The sequence below is a fragment of the Hyla sarda genome, chromosome 3, assembly GCF_029499605.1.
Source record: "Hyla sarda isolate aHylSar1 chromosome 3, aHylSar1.hap1, whole genome shotgun sequence".
NCBI lineage: Eukaryota > Metazoa > Chordata > Amphibia > Anura > Hylidae > Hyla > Hyla sarda.
This window is the reverse complement of record NC_079191.1, coordinates 369245257-369262987: the sequence shown is the minus strand read 5'-3', so window position 1 is coordinate 369262987 and position 17731 is coordinate 369245257. Positions and strand designations below refer to the sequence as shown.

Below are 17731 nucleotides of genomic sequence, written 5' to 3'. Positions count from 1 at the left end.
TAAATGCATGATATATATTAAATGGGCACCATCAAATCCAAAAAAAAAATGTTATATGTTGTTACTGATGAAAATTAAAGACCTTTTGTAATACGGTTGTTTAACATTTTTTGAGCATTTAATAAAGAAAACTGGCTGTAAAAATCCCACCACCAGGGGTCCCCATACCTACTGGGACACTAACCAGTCCTGCATCAGCATCAAACTTGTCCATGAGTCATAGATAAGAGATGACTCATGGACAAGGCTGCATGAGCAGACACACCAATCACCTCTCACGCCCCCTTCCCCTGAGAGGATTTCTAACACTGTGAGCTAATAAAAAGTGGAATTTTTATAATAAACGTTGGTGATAGAGGCATAAAATTTAGATGTACATGGTCAGGATTAGTTACTGAGTAACAATTTTTAATTTTTTGTGTGGGATTTGATCAATTAAAAACCTGATTGTGTGAAGAAAGCCTCAGAAAAAATAACTTTATAACCTGAATAGGAGACATCTCAAAGGCTTAGTACTTGCCATAGATAGATGATAGAATACACCATTATGGTTAGATGCTCTAGGGATCCCATGCACCCAGTACATACCCTCATAGAAAATATAAAACATTAGCCTCAGGACAGCGCTGTATTAACCATTTTCTTTTTTGTCACGTTTATGTTTTGCCAGGTGAATGCTATTTGATTATAAATTATGCTTCACTCAAACATCATTTTTCTGGCCTTAAAAACAGATTTGTAAATTCAAAACCATTCAATGCCTTTTTCATGTTATTTTATTTGATAATTAAAACTTTCTTAACATTTCTGTAAAAGCAAACCTGTGCATATCGAGACTAAAATATTTCAAATATTGATGTGAATGTATCGCCTAGATTATTTTAACTGATTAGAACCAGATACTGAAATGTGTTAATTTGTTCTGATTTGTCTCAATTTTTTTACTTTATTTTTTGTATATTGTTACGTGGGCAGCCATTTTGCCTGAACTGTTTTAACAGCATTTAGAGATGTGCTTTACAGCAAGCTCCATTGTCAGAATACACGGAACCTGACCCTGTTTACTAAAATGAGAGAGTGTTCTAGAAATGCTATGTGACCTTTTCAGGTAGAGGAGGAGAAGGCTGAACTAGAATGACTTGCTGAGAAAAGCATGAAGTCATGTATATGCTGGTGTAACCTTTTACTGAAATCCTGCCTGTGATTATAAAACTGCTGCAAAGTTTACCTCTCCCAACTTTTAGGGCCTCAGAGGCTGAGGAGTGGGGTTTAAAGCACAAGTATAACTAACAACTCTCACAAAATGTCACAAAGGCTTTCCCCCGAAAAGTGGTCGGGCAGCTTAACCTGGGAATTAAGGGAACTATCGATGGGATAATGGTAGCCTAAGATTGGGACATTTGATGATGGAGTACTCTCATAGCTAAGTTCCAAACCAAACAGGTAAGTCCCTGCACCTGGCCAACCAGCTTAATCATTGGTGCTCATCTCAACACCTGGCACCAGATGTATATTATAATTGAGGATTTTCCTAGTAGAGTGACGGAAAATATTGATTTTATTAAGACAGGAGGCGAATATCAGAATGCATTATCCTTCTTTATTTTGCCCATTAGCAGAAAGAATGACAGTGTTAAACATAAAAAGAAAAAGAAAACACAGGTGTCCAAGCACCTAGTAACCATAGCAACTCCCTCCTCCATCCCACCAATCCAAGCATAGACTGCCCTATATAACCAAGCTGCAGCCCCTCCTCCTCCTCTTTCTTTATGCCGTGACTAAGTCCAGCATCGAAACTGCAGAACTCGCGCGACGGCGTCCACACGGAGGATCTTGAACCAATAACGCAGAACGTCAATCTTCAAACAGGAATGATCAACCGGATAGGTCACGCAGCTGACCCCAACAAAGAACCGTGGCAAGGCAGAACCATTCTTCAATATCCTGAAAACAACAAAGGTTATAAATAATAATGGGTAGGGGAAACGGGTGGGATGATATTCGCCTCCTGTCTTAATAAAATCAATATTTTCCGTCACTCTACTAGGAAAATCCTCAATTTTATTGCAGACAGGAGGCTCATATCAGAATGCATGTTCAAAGCATAGTACATAGAGAAGCATCATAAATCCATCCCAATACAGACATAGACACATGTACAGTAGGTTTAAAATAGAACGTACGGAATGTATCCTCAGACGACCAGTCGGCCGCCCTCAAGAGTTCCGAAAGCGAGCCACCCGTCTGAAAGACTTTGGTCGACATCGCACTCCTAGTGGAGTGAGCCGTGAACAGTGACACATCAATACCCGCTAAGGACATTGTCAATTTCACCCACCGAGCCAATGTCGGGGAGGAAACTGGTAAATATGGCGGACAATAGGAGATGAGGAGCTGCGCCGAACCCGTCGGACGACGCGTAGCTGTCTTCAACTCATAAGATCGAAGACATCGCACGACACACAATTTCGGACGCGTCGAAAAAAATGGGAAGAAAACCGAACGTAGATCGGTTTTGGTCCTACGACAAATGGAAAAACGAACCCCATCAGGAACAAATTGTTTCCTGGAAATATCCAGGGCCCGTACGTCTGACACACGCTTCATGGAGACCAGGCATAACAACATTGTCAATTTAAACGACAGGAGTTTAAGAGACAAGTCGTCATTGTCTTCCCATGTCTCAAACATGCGTAATACACTGCTAACATCCCACGTGGTGAGATATCGCGAAGAAGGCGGTCTCTTAAACCGCATCCCCCTCATAAGACGGCAGACAATAGGGTGTTGTCCAACCAATAAGCCATCCACCAACCCATGGGAGGCGGAAATAGCCGAGCGATAAACGTTGATCGTGCGATAAGCTTTCCCCGCCTCAAAAGACTCCGAGAGGTAATTAATGACCTCCGCTACAGGGGCACGTACGGGATCCAAATCCCGTCGTGAGCACCAACGAAGCCAAAGTCCCCAGGCTGATCGATAAGCCGATCTGGTACCTGGAGCCCAAGCGTCATTGATGAGGTCAGAAGCCGATTGCGAAATGCGGCCCCCAAGCGAAGGTGTCCCGAGATCAACCATGCCAACAGCGGCAGTTGATCGTCCAATATCAAGGGATGAAGATTCCCTGAGGGGTCTCGAAGCAACGTGAGTAGAGGCGGACACAACCTCGGCACATCTATGGCCATCCCCAGGACCTGGGGAAACCATGACTGAGTCGGCCACCAGGGGGTGATCAACACCAGCGTCGCTTTCTGGGACACCGTCTGCCATAATACTCTGGGGATCATGGCAAATGGCGGGAAGGCGTACAGAGTGCTCTGTGGCCACACTTGAAGAAACGCGTCCGTCGCCATGGCGTCCGGATCCGGTCGCCAACTGAAAAATCGTGGCAGCTGTCGATTGAGACGAGATGTGAATAAGTCGATACTCAATGGCCCCCACAGGGCATGGATCGCCCGGAACACCGTTGGTTCCAACATCCAATCGCTGGAGTCCGTGAGGTACCTGGAGTTCCAGTCCGCAATGGCGTTGGAAATTCCAGGAAGATACTCCGCGGTCAACAATATATTCCGCTGAAGGCAGAATTGCCAAAGGACCGTCGCGAGATCTGCGAGGATCTTGGATTTCGTGCCTCCCAGGCGGTTGATGTATTGAACGGCTGCTACATTGTCCATGCGCAGCAGGATACAACAATCCGACCTGTGGAAAGCGAAACTCCTCAGGGCAAAGGTGCCCGCGAGAAGTTCCAGGCAATTGATGTGCAAACACATTTCTGATGGTGACCACTTGCCTCCGGACGTCGATGCCCCGCAGCGGGCACCCCAACCCCGCAGGCTGGCGTCTGATTCTATCACTAAGTCCGGTTTGGAGTTGAAAATTGTCTTCCCATTCCAAACCTGGACATGACGTAGCCACCACAGGAGTTCTCCCTTGGCTTCTGCGGATAGTGGCACTTCGGTTGAGTAGGGCAAACCCTCCCTCAAGTGCCGAATCTTCAGCCTCTGCAGCGCCCTGTAGTGTAAGGGGGCAGGGAAGATCGCCTGGATGGAGGCTGTCAGCAGACCGACCACCCGAGCGAGCGCCCGCAATGAGACCACCTCTGCACGGAGAAGCTTCCGGATCTCCTTGCGGATCGTAGTCAGTTTCCTCGTGGGCAGACTCAGGGTGGCCAAGTGGGTATCCACCTCGAACCCCAGAAACTCCGTCCGTCGAGACGGCGTGAGTACCGACTTCTCTTCGTTGAGCAGAAAGCCCAACTCCGAGAGCAGAGCGGCCGTCCATTGGACATGCTGCACGGCCAACGCGTACGTGGACGCCATGATCAGAATATCGTCGAGATAGATGATCAGGCGTACCCCCCGGCTCCTGAGCAAAGCCATGACCGGTCTCAGCAGTTTGGTGAAGCACCATGGTGCTGAAGAAAGGCCGAACGGGAGGCACGCAAATTCCCATTTGCGACCTTCCCAACAGAACTGAAGATATGGACGAGAAGAAAGGTGTATCGGCACGGTCAGATACGCGTCTTTCAGATCTATCTTCGCCAACCAGTCTCCTGGTAGCAAAAGATCTCTGAGAAGATGTATCCCCTCCATCTTGAAGTGGCGATATAAAACGTACTCGTTTAAATGTTTCAAGTTTATGACCGGGCGGTGACCTCCGTCCTTCTTTTTGACCAAGAAAATATTGCTCACATAACCCGGAGCGTCCCAAGACACCTCCTGAATGGCGTGCTTCAACTGCAGATCCATCAATTCTGAGCGGATCAGGGCCTTGTCGGCGTCCGCGAAGTGTATCGCTGGCGGCCAACAAGTCTGTATCGGAGGAGAGAGAAATTCTATTTGATAGCCGGTTACAGTTTGCAAGACCCACGGGTCGGATGTGATCCGGGACCAGGTCCGGGAAAAATACCCCAGCCTGCCCCCCACAGGAACCCATGTTAATGACAGAATAGGTAGTCTCACCTGTGCCCCTGGATCTTGGGTATCCGCGGCTGGCACCCCTCGCTCTCCACGGACGTCCTCTAGGCGGAAAGAATGGAGTTGAGGGCTGTGGTGGCTGGGGAACTGGTGTGTAATATTGTCTGTCAGGCATGTAGTGGCCCCTGTTATAGGGTCTATAGTTGGTGGCACGGCCGGAAGGGCGACCCCTACCCCTTCCAGCCCTGGGGAAAACCTTGTTAGCGCCCACCTTTTTTAAAGAGGATTGGGCTTTGTCAAGGCCCGAGAAAAGGCCAACATACTTATTTATATTTTTAAGAAAGGCCTCCCCGAATAGTAAACCGTCCGCTGGTGGACCAGGTTCGTCGGTAGCCAGGTGAGTAAGTTGGGGATCCAGCCGCATAAGGATGGATCTCCGGCGTTCCGTAGACGCCGCAGTGTTTGCATTGCTGAGCAAGCAAACTGCTCGTAATGCCCAGCCCCGTAAAATGTCTGCATCAATTACTTCACCTGAAGCGACAGCATGTTCGGCCAATTGTAAAATCTTAGTCATAGGCCCAAGGACATCCAACAATTTGTCCTGAACAGCTTTGAAAGATTTGTCAATACCCTTTTTAGGGTTTTTACCGGTCTTAACCAGATAGCGCACCAGAATGGGGTCCAACTCTGGCGTCATGGCGACATTATTGGACAGTGACGGTCGTGGACACTCCGCCCTCAGTTTATTGCGGTTGCGACCATCTAAAGATTTGCGCAGCCAAGCCGAAACATAATCAGCCACCTGTGACATGGGCGTCCACTCCCCCGAACGGGGGTGTTTGATATTCTCCGGGCTGAAGAATGGAATTCCCATGGAATCCAAGATCGCCCCGGGGGCGCTTGTGTCAGCGGAGCTATGTGGAGGAGAACGACTCGCGTTCCCTTCCAGATCCTCGTCCTCCAACTCATACAAATCATCATCCCCAGAGTTTGAGGTGCCATCTGAATCTTCAACAAAAGAGTCGGGCTTATTACGCCTGGAGGACCGAGAGGTTCCACTGGGCATGTCATCCCCATCCGTGGGGTTCTGAGCACTCACATTGGTATCCTCAGGAGGCACTGAGGTCTTAGTTAGTTTAGAACCACCTCCAATAGTAGGTGTATTGGTAAGGTGGGTATCTAAGTCGGAGCAATAGCGTCTCTTCCGGTCCGACTTGCCGGGTCTTAGTAGGCTGGAAGCCTGGGATTGTATGTGGGAGGCGACCAAGGGGGTATCTGAAGAGGCCGGCCCTTCCCGGTGTTGCCGTGACAACGCCATGGAAACAGACTTTGATATGCTGTCATTGACAGATGACATGGCGGAGGCCAGGGCGGATTGGACCGATGTAGACACCATCTGTTGCAATAATTCATAAGGGGCTAGGGTATGGTCCTGAGATGAATGAGTCAGCCCACCATTAGGTGGAGATAGCTGATCATCAGACATGATGTAGTTAAAATATGTATGGATGTACAATATAAGTGTGCAGTCCCAGCTGTAAGGAGAGAACAGACAGAGGGACTAGCATTAACTGCAGTGAATAAATAACATGTAAATATACAAGAGTATACAATAAGAGAGAGAGAGAGAAAATGTTCGCAATAAGGCGCAGCGAAAAAAATCCCACTCAGTTGCGAACTGGGTAAGGCGATATTAATGTGCCAGCGCCGAATGATGAGCGGAGGGGCCGCGGGGAATCCCTGAGTCGGCGACCGACGAAACGGCCGGGCCGCGCAACCAAGGGACTCGCCGGGGCACCACACAGAAGGCCCCGCACGTAGGCGAGGTAACAGGCCAAAACGCTCGCGAAGCGAACGTGCGGACACGCCCCCCTGCAGCGCGCGAAGCGCTCAGGAGATCTCAGACTGAAAGCCGGAGAAGAAGGGGGGCGGAGTCAGGAAAAATGGCGGAGCGCCAAAGGGGAGAAAGTAAGTGAGACAGAACAACGGTACAGGTCCCTGGGTCTCAAATACCGACCCAGAGGACAAAAAAGGGGGAACGGATATAGATATATAGATGTATATAGATAGAAAAAAGAGAGGGGGGAAGGGATATAGATATATAGATGAATATAGGTAGAAAAACACGGGGAGAGGGGGGGGAGAGAGAGATAAAGATAGAGAGAGAGGGACCCTCGCTCCCTCAGAAGCTGGCCACAGAGGGCAGAGTGTCCCCCAACCCTGGGAGTACAGGGTCAAGGTAGAAATCACAATGTGGGTGACAGGAATGGGAATTATTAATGCACTTATCTGTTAGACACTGATGCTGCTAACGAGCAGAAAGAAAGAGGAGGAGGAGGGGCTGCAGCTTGGTTATATAGGGCAGTCTATGCTTGGATTGGTGGGATGGAGGAGGGAGTTGCTATGGTTACTAGGTGCTTGGACACCTGTGTTTTCTTTTTCTTTTTATGTTTAACACTGTCATTCTTTCTGCTAATGGGCAAAATAAAGAAGGATAATGCATTCTGATATGAGCCTCCTGTCTGCAATAAAATCTGTGATTCTGTCACATCTGGTAGGAAGCAGTGCAGACCTGAAACCACTGTCCCAGAACAGAAACAGTCAGAGCAAGCAAGGGTCAAACCAGGAAGGTAGTTTAGTACAAAATTAGCATTAAAGCAAATAATCAGGGAATAGGACAGAGAACATCAGGTCAGATCAGATAACAGGAATAGGAGAACAGGAACTGGAATGTTGGTCATGAGAAGAACCACAAACACTGACTTCTCAGCTAGGGAGTTGCCCATTCAAATATCCAGCCACCAGGCAGCTGATTGGCACGGAGATCTCCAACCTCCTAATAGGCTGGGCTGGCAGCATCACAAAATGATGAAAGGCTGGCTGGCAGGACAATGGAAGAAACTTAGTGAGGACCAGAAGCGGCACTGAAACCTAGCCAGGTAAGTGTATCACACAATGCCAGCTATTACAAAATATAAAAAATCCAGTATGTTTAGGAAGGCCATAGTTTCTCTTTAAATATAAAAAAAAAAACATGCACAAAAATTGTAAAAAGATAACTATTTCAGTATGAAAAACAGTTTACGGTATGTTGGCATATTATGACCTTATGAAACACATACGTTTCTTCAGGAACTGTTCACATAAGCTCCTTTATACCTGGGGCTCTAAAAAGCAAACCTATTAAATTCCACCATATGTTTTGTAGAGATAGCACAGCTTGAACCTATATATTTATATGATCCCTTACCCTACCCTACTTTAAGTGAAACCTGAACACCTCAATTACTCTAATATTATTTCTTTTTTACAGCGCCTTAACAGAATGAGATAGAGATATCACATTCACTAAATATTCAGTATAACCCATAAATTTAGCATTTTTGTGTGCAAATATCAATTTATTATCTACATACTGCTTTTATGGAGGTTTCACATTTAAATGAAATTGTAGATTCCTGTCCTGGGAATGCTAAAAATATTCAGTGCTATTACTTTCCTGGAAATGTTTGAGATAAGAATGACATACTGTATGTAGAGTAGATTGAATTCAAATAATACCCTATTCTGCACAGGAGGTAGAAGAAGAAAAGTTGTAAATGAATGTTTTTTTATGTTTTTTGTTTGTTTGTTTGTTTTTTAACATAAACCACTGTGATGTACGGCGCTCCGGCCGGACATACCAGCCGTGAGCGCACCTCCCCGTCCATGTCAGCAGCTGGCGGGGGGGGAATTCGCAATGTGGGACGCGCCCGCATGTGAGTCCCAGCTCGTCACTCACCTCCTTCCCCGGTCTCTGTGCCTCAGCTCCGGCGAGCGTGCCCCCGCCTCTTAGCGCACGTGTCAGGGCTTTGAAATTTAAAGGGCCAGTGCACCCATAATTAGTTCCTATTGCCCTTGCCGGATCTTTGTTTGCCCTAGCGCCTTAGAGAAAGCAGTTTTACAGTGTTCCTTACCGTGTACCAGACCTCACATTCCGTAACTTGACCGTATTCCTAGCCACCTGCCTACTGACCTTCTGCTTCCCTACTGACTACGCTCCTGTGCTGCCTGCCCTGACCTCTTGCCAGCCAGACTACTTCCTGCCTGTTCCTTTTGTGCCACGCTTCACCTCAGCCACCTGTGGAGTCGAGTCGTGCCAGGGATAGCGACCTGGGTGCCGCCTGCCGCAGCAAGTCCACCCGCTTTGCAGCGGGCTCTGGTAAAAACCAGTGGTACCTTAGACTTCGCTCCCTGGTATGGCCCGCATCATCCGACCCACAGGATCAGTGGATCTACTACATCTCCTGCTCCCGACCACCGTGGAATTACGGATCTACTACCTCCTGGGTACCTGCCGTCTGCGGTGAGTGTAACAACCACCCTATGCCTTCTTATGAGTCTGCCATATTAGGGCACCTATACACCTATAAAGTGAATTCTCTCCAAAGGACCACCTCTTTCAGAAAAAAACATCCTGTATCCAGAGCAGTTTGTCTGTGACAGCTTTTCAGTCCCACCATTTATTATGCATACTTTAAGAAGACATCCCCATATAAGACCCATATTTAGTGATGGTCCTCTGAAAGAGGTTTCACTGTAGGTGCTCCTGCTGTACCTACTGTACCTGTTTGTCGCTGATTACATAGAGAGGTATACAGAACTTATATGTGTGGGAGTAAGAAAATGTGCCATGTTCTATCTCTACTAGTGGAGATTACCACCACAATACACTGCCGTGTGGAGCACTATACATCAGCACACTAAGACTGCAGGCCCCAGCACTGACCAGCAGAGGACTGTGTATGGTGCCATAAAACCTCCTGCACACACAGTAACCTCACACTTGATGGTGTTGAGTTCACTTCAGGATCGACCATTAACAATCTAATCAATGATTGATGGTCAATCGTGAGTAACCTGAAGCCACCACTTCAGTAACCCACAGCCACCACTACACAATGAATGGCGCACAGCTTTTAGACCTATTCACTGTATAGTGTAGGGCGCTGATTAGTGACTGATGGCCTGTCCTGAGGATACACCATCAATCATATAAGCCTGGAAAACTCATTTAACTGTGCACAGATGGCATTTACATAGTGTGCACACAACAGTTTGTGCTCAGGTGCCACTGACATGTTTTAATTACATAAAAGGGTCTGTCATTATAACAGGGTCTCTTTAGGGTCTTATGCAACTAAGTCATATAGGGATTGATCTTGATATTAGTAATCTGACTAAACCAAAAGACATTGAATTTCTCTTGCCGTGTATAGGTGTACTCAACTAAGGTAGATTGGGTGTGCTGCTCGTCTGAATATTAGCTTGCAGAATCTATTCACAATAGAAGTAATAAGGGAGCACTGGTGACTGATGAAGTGCCGACGGTGCGATACGGACCGTCGCCCCGTGTGATGTCCTGAGAACCCCCCATTCCATCTGTCTGCTCTCCTGTAAGATGTACTTGCCATGTGTACTTCTATTGTGAATACATTAAAAATATAAATTTTTGAGTAGGACCAATGTCCACCTGTTGAATTGTAGCACTGTGGGGGGGGGGGGGGGTGCATTTGAACGTGCACACGTGGTATGCTCCCTGCCTTCGGGAAGCAGCGTTCTCCCCACTGATTAAGTTGTTATCCCCTATCCTGTGGTGAGGGAGCAACTTTTGGAGTTGACATTTCATAGTTGCATATCTGTGAGACTTTTACTGTCTATCTTGTAGTAACACATATCACTGTGGCCATCACAGCCCATACATAACAAAATATACATCCTCTTCATAGGTCTATCCTCTTCATAGGTCATGAGTGATGCATCTTTGTAGTCATAGCACTGTTTATTATTCCCAAATATTTCCCAGCTCTTTTTGATGATCTAATATTAAATTCCAGCCTTATCACCATTTTGGATCCCTATTCACATGAGTACATTATAAAGTGCCAGCTTTATGATTCATGGAGCAGGTGATAAATGTGTTATCTAAAACATCATCCATTACAATGTCTGTTAGATGAAATGGAATGTGTTGTACCAGCTGGCTCAAGGTGCGGCTGAGCGGTAACAAGGATTTAACAACAATTCCCTGGGTCAGCAGATGTAACATTCAGATTAGGAGATCATTTCACATTTTATAGCATTGTGATCCAGATAAGGTTAGACCTAAAGGGGTTATCTTGCAAAAAAAAAATTATAGTAATAAATAACACATGTGCCCAGGCTGTCTGATCAAATAAAATAAAAAGAAACTCTACTGGCCTTTCCCCCGCAGTCTCCATTATCGCATTGCCTGGTCTTTGCCGCACTTCACTTCCCAAAGTCGCAGACAATACGGGACATCACTGTCGCCAGTGAGTGGCTAAGCGGCAATGTGACGTGAAGTCTACAGCTCCAGGAAGTAAAGTGCAGTGGAGAGCGGGCACCGCAATAACGGAGGATGTGGAGAACGAGGGAGGTAAGAAGAGGCTTTTTTACTTTATAAAACAGCCTGGAAGCATGTCGTAAGAAAGCATCCAGCTGGATAATCCCTTTAATATGGTGACACCATCTACTGCAAAACAAAAATATGGAAAACTATGAAAAAACATAAAATCAATGTATCAATACAATTGTACCTTGGAACATTTACTTCCTGCCATATCCAATGACAAAGAAACCTGGCAGATCCATCATCACTGGGAAGTAGATATTGCATCAATTTCATTATTAAAGGGATTATCCAAAATTGTCCCAAATGCATAACAAAGCAGCAGTTTCTTACCTTTCCTATCATGCATTGATCCCCCCCATTCCGGTTCCAGTCAACACCTGGTCTTATTTTTGGAGAGTACATCACATAACTGCCACAGCCAATCAGCGCCCTAAGTGGTCACATGCCATACTGCGGACACCCACTTGGTGATAGGAGCCATGATGCCTGACGTATAGCACATGACCACTGAGGCTGCTGGCTTCTACTCCAAATAGAAGAAAAGGGTTCAGACCGGAACCTGAATGGGGGATCAGCACAGGATCAGAAGGGTAAAATTGCTGCAGGTTTAGTTAAAAGTGTTGATCTTGGATATCAGCCTATTAGATGGCTCCACTATCATGCGGGCAGAGTCACACAAACAATTGCTGAATTTCTTGTGCCACCTTTTGCTTCCATTATTGGCCAAGCAACCGGATATGGCAGCTGGAGCCGTCAGGAGAATTTTAAAACTGCCCGCAGCCGAATCCGCGCTGGACTCACACCGCACCCCATTAAATGAGACAGATGGAGTCAGATAGTGATTCTTTTTTATTCTTTTTTATTCATTTTTGCACCATATTCCGTTTTATTGAAGGACTGAAAACCGTGGCAGACCACGTTTTTTTAGCCCGACAATCAGACTGATGTGGTTCAAAAATGAGCCGACCAGAGTCACTGTCTGTCTCCATCCATCTCATTTAATGGGCTGGGGCGCGGATCTGGCTTATCCCAAAACCTGGTGGGAAAATGTGTAAAATGGTAAATCTTTTGTGTACCTTAGAGCAGTAAATATTTAGGTAAATATTGTGTTGGTTGCTTTTTTATATCAACTTTACCTTAGAAAAATGATTCCTTCCTGTCTACTCCCATATACATATGCAGGAGAGCTGTGTTTGTCATAATTGGTTATTTGTATATAATATCATGATATGTTTGTGGTTATCAACAAGACTTTATCTCTTAATCCTTCCAGTACTTATCAGCTTCTATATGCTCCAGGGGAAGTTCTTTTCTTTTTGAATTTCCTTTCTGTCTGACCACAGTGCTCTCTGCTGACACCTCTGCCCATGTCAGGAACTGTCCAGAGCAGGAGAGGTTTGCTATTGGGATTTGCTCCTACTTTGGACAGTTCCTAATATGGACAGAGGTGTCAGCAGAGAGCACTGTGGTCAGACAGAAAGGAAATTCAAAACGAAAAGAACTTCCTGTGTAGTATACTGGAAGAATTCATATTTTTACAAAGCTGTTTAAGTTTCTGGCACCAGTTGATTTAAAAAACATTTTTCCTTTAAGTCAGTGTTTCCTAACCAGTGTAGTTTTGCAACATCCCGGGACACACTGTTTGGGAATCACTACTACTGTAAGCAAACCTGCAGCTATTATCACACATTACAACTGTTCCAAAGACAAACTGAGCTCTGCTACAACCGTACAGCTCAACTATTCATTTGTTAAGTTTACTTTCCTCTATGCGCTGTAAAAGGTAAGGGTCCACTTAGTTTTATACTGTCCATGTAATCTGTTTCTTAAGAACGAAGACGACGGATCATAAAGAACAACATAGTCTTAAGACTTTGCATTTTTGACTTGATTAAAAAGCCTTTGCCTCGGGTCATCTGATTTCTGGGGAAACAAGAGAGGATCCCTTACCGTCACATGTTTAAGGCCTCCTTTAATACTCTCTATGTGTGTTATGCATTGCATTTACTTGATAAAAAACATCTGTGGAAACACTCCCAACACTTGTTATATTTCTCAACATCTACATTCTTGCTCGATTTTGTTACAAATGAAAAGGAATCATTGCCAAGTAAACATTGTTCCAATAAACAGATCTTTACTAAATAGCGTCCTATGTAATGGTTCGTAAGGGGTTATGCTGGGATCATTAAAACAATAAATAAATTCACAATCATATTGTCTTACCATGATACCCTAAATCCAATTTTTTATTTGGGGACCCCATTTCTCCCACTACCACCCTGTAGAAATCCCATCACTTCCTTCTACTGCCTGATGGGAAAATGGTATTTTGGGCCAAAATGGCCCCTGAAAATAGCAAAACAGGGGTCGACAGTCAGGAAGAAGATGAAATACTACTGATATTCCAGCAGAACCCCTAAACACTAAGGCCCAGATTTATCAAACTGTGTGAGAGAAAAACTAGAGTGATTTTCCCACAGTGACCAATCACAGCTCAGCTAATGGGCTCTGGTAAAGTGAAAGGTGAACTGTGATTGGTTCTTGTGGGAAAATCACTCTAGTTTTTCTCTCACACAGTTTGTTAAATCTGGGACTAAATGCTAAACACCCTGTTCCGAATTATTATGCAAATTATATTTTTCTCATTTACCTTAATAATTGATGTAAATAACAGTCAGCATAATTCTCATGTTATCAACTATTAAGAGTACAATTCAAATTTTATTGAACAAACTTTCTAATGATTACAGTATTTTTTTTAAATGTAAAAAAAAAAACTTACAATGCACTGTTCGAAATTATTATGCACAGTAAGTTTCAAAATACTTTATAGGTTGTAAAGAACTGAAAATTGTCGTCTGTTGTGTTTACAGCATATTTACTGAAATCAAAAGCTATTTCAATCAAACATTTAACAACATCAGAATAGCCTCCCAGAGCTGCTGTTTGGATGTAAACTGCCTCCCACCCTCATAGTTCTTTTGCATGAGGATGCTCCAAAGGTTCTCAATGGGATTGAGGTCAGGGGAGGATGGAGGCCACACCATGACTTTCTCTCCATTTACCCCCATAGCAGCCATTGATGCAGAGTTATTCTTTGCAGCATGAGATGGGGAATTGTCAGGAATGAAGATGATTTCATTACGGAAAGCATAGTTCTTCCTTCTGTACCAGGGAAGAAAGTGGTCAGTCAGAAACTCCACATACTTTGCAGAGGTCATCTTTACACCTTCGGGGACCCTAAAGGGGCCGACCAGCTCTCTTCCCATGATTCCTGGCCAAAACATGACTCCACCACCGCCTTGCTGACATTGCAGCCTTGTTGGAACAGGGTGGTCATCCACCAACCATCCACCACTCCATCCATCTGGACCATCCAGGGTTGCACGGCACTCATCAGTGAACAGGACTGTTTGAAAATTAGTCTTCATGTATTTTTCTGCCCAATGCAGCCGCTTCTGCTTGTGAGCATTAGTTAGTGGTGGCCGAATAGAAGATTAATGCACAGTTGCAAGACTCTTGAGGACTCTGCACCTTGATGTCAGTGGGACTCCAGAGGCCCCAGCAGCTTCAAATATCTGTTTGCTGCTATGTAATACTATTTTAGCAGCTGCTCTCTTGATCCGATGCATGGATCTGGCAGAAATCTTCCTCAATGGGCCCTTATCTGCACAAACTCGTCTGTGCTCTGAATCAGCCTCAAATCTCTTAATAGTGCGATGATCACGTTTATGTTTTCGTGAAATATCTATGTTTTCATACCTTGTCCAAGGCATTTGAACTATTTCACTGTTTACGGCAGCAGAGAGATCCTTTTTCTTCCCCATTACTGCTTGAAAATTGTGCTCTGTTTAATAATGTGGACCACCCACCTTTAGTAGTTTTTCCTTAAATTGGGCTCACCTGGCAATCTAATTATCACAGGTGTCCGAGATTGTTTTCAGTGATCAAAAGAGCCCTGAGACATAATGTCATCCAAGAGTTAAACTGAAAAACTAAATATTTCATCTTTGTGGCACATAAATAGAATTTGCATGATAATTTGGAACAGGGTGTTCACATCGATCTCTACAGAATCGCTAACGCCAATTATATGATATTTTGGATTGCTTTGAATCACCAGTGAATTATTTAGCCAAAGTACCCCTTTAATCTGTTTTGCCGGTCACTAACTGAATCTCAAATATTCTAAAAGACAAAGGCTCTTATCAATGTAGAATTGGATTAAATTATGAATTTTTTGGGTTAAATAGTTGAAGGTTTTTTTTTGTCTCCACAATCTCTACAGAATTGCTAGCGTAAATAATTTACATTAATATACTAATGTTTTGAATGATCTGTAATTTTTTGCGCCTAAGTACCTCTTTAATCTACTTTGCTGGTCACTAACTGAATCTCCAGTATTCTATGAGCCCTGGTCAAAAAATAAATAAAAAAAAACCTCCACCAGATAAACCCTTTGCTCTCTACAAAATATTTAAAAAAGAAATCGTTCAAAACGAAATAAATATTACTTTAATAACTAATAACCAATGCTTGTCTGCCATAATCAGTAGATACTGAATGATGACAACTAGAGATAGTAGGGGACGATGATAGGTGATAAGTTACACAGTAGATGCATGGTAAATCATTAGAAATTTGTAACAATTTTGACAACTAACAGGTATTTTTTTTGGGAGGTGGTAAACCTCAGTTAAGGTTTAATAAATAAATAAGCAAATAAATAAATAATAATCTTTGGGCCAAAATCAACACAGCTTATTATAAAGCCTTCAATCTTACCAAGGGTATGTAGTTTTTTCGACAGTTTTGTCCACTGGATCGTTATGTTAATAACTGTAACTGGCAACTGGAACTGTGAGGAATTTCTTCTTTAATTGTTTATATTTTCTTAATTTGTATCCTCCCGCTGCTTCTCTGCAATGCTAAAAAATATCCAGAAGCTCCATATGCAAATGTAGAGAAGCAATCTCTTGTGTAATACATAAGAGACACATTTAGCGCATTAAAAACACATTTTGCACTTGTAGTATTCTAATAAATTCTAATAATTTGTAACATTTCTAGTAATAAGGATAAGTTTAGATTAATTGCAGCTCATATCTATGAAAATATAATACAGTATATTACTACATGCACTGGATGAACAGATATACAACTGTATTCTCTTGTATTTCATACAATTGGCAGTATATACATTTACTGGCCACTTTATTAAAGGGGTTCTCCGCTCCTGGATATTTTATCCCCTATACCTGTGGTCGTGACATCACACCATGCCGCTCGATTCATGTCTATGGGAGGGGCGAGTGACCACAGCCATCACGCCCCCTCCTATAGACATGAATAGAGGGGGTGTTGCGTGACCTCACAAGCTCGGCTGCCCAAACCCAGTCTTCTAAACAAAAATGTTCAGAAAACAGGGATGCCACCTGGAGATCGCAGGGGTGCCAGACCCCCTGCAAGCAGACATGTTGGGTTTGCACGTTGGATTTGTACAACAGCAGAAGCCACTGTCGAGACTCATAAAGCCAATATACATTATTCTATTGAAAATTCATTAACAATCAGATGTCATACATATATACAATGTACAGCAATGCAGCACAGGCAAAGAAGCAACTCACAATAAATGAAAACAATCATTGTACATAGAGAGACAGAACAACATACAGCACAGGTCTCCATTCACAGTATACATCATACTGCAAGCTACACTTACATTCAGCGGTGGACTGACCGGCCGGTCTGTTCAAACATGGTCCGAGGGCCCTGCCGGGTTAAGGCCACTTGTCCCGGATGCCCAGGCAGCTCTGCTTTCTGCTGTATGCACAGCCCATGCAGTGCAGGCGCCGATGATGTCCCTCATTGGTGCCTGCACTGTGAAGGCTGAAGAATACAGCTGGCTGTGGAGCTGAGAATATGTCTCAGACCTATGCCACGCTTACTAAGTCTCATTATCTTCCCCACCAATCACAGCCCCCCAAACACATCTCATAACATAAATACATTAACCCCCCTACCTACGATGGCCCCGACATACGATTATTTCAACATTTCATTTCAGAGGCCATCGCATGTTGAAGGCAGCATCAACATACAATGCTTTTGTATGTTGCATAAACGGCTATCCGGCAGCGCAGACTGCTTCAGCTGCCACCGGATAGCCGTTTTAGGTGCCCCGTGTAGTCCGCTAACGATCACTTACCTGTCCTCGGGGCTCCGGCGTGTCCTCTTCGGGATCCCCTGCATCGTCGGGGCTCTCCATCGTCGTCATCACGTCGCTGCGCACGCCGTCCTGTCATCCAATAGGAGCAGCGTGTGTAGCGACATGATGGCAGCAACGGAGAGCGAGGATGCCGGGGGAAGCAGAGGCCTTGCCGGAGCGTCAGGGACA

At 44.6% G+C, this 17731-nt stretch overlaps 1 protein-coding gene across 1 annotated transcript; it reads right to left on the bottom strand.

Moving 5' to 3' along the window:
* Nucleotides 1-1582: 1582 nt before the first annotated feature.
* Nucleotides 1583-6826, bottom strand: LOC130362773 (uncharacterized). Its single transcript, XM_056567782.1, has 2 exons — nt 4962-6826; nt 1583-1944 (listed from the first exon to the last, which is right to left on the bottom strand). The coding sequence occupies exons 1-2, from the start codon at nt 6400-6402 to the stop codon at nt 1937-1939; spliced, it is 1449 nt and encodes a 482-aa protein (XP_056423757.1). The 5' UTR covers nt 6403-6826; the 3' UTR covers nt 1583-1936.
* Between the last annotated feature and the right edge of the window lie 10905 nt (nt 6827-17731).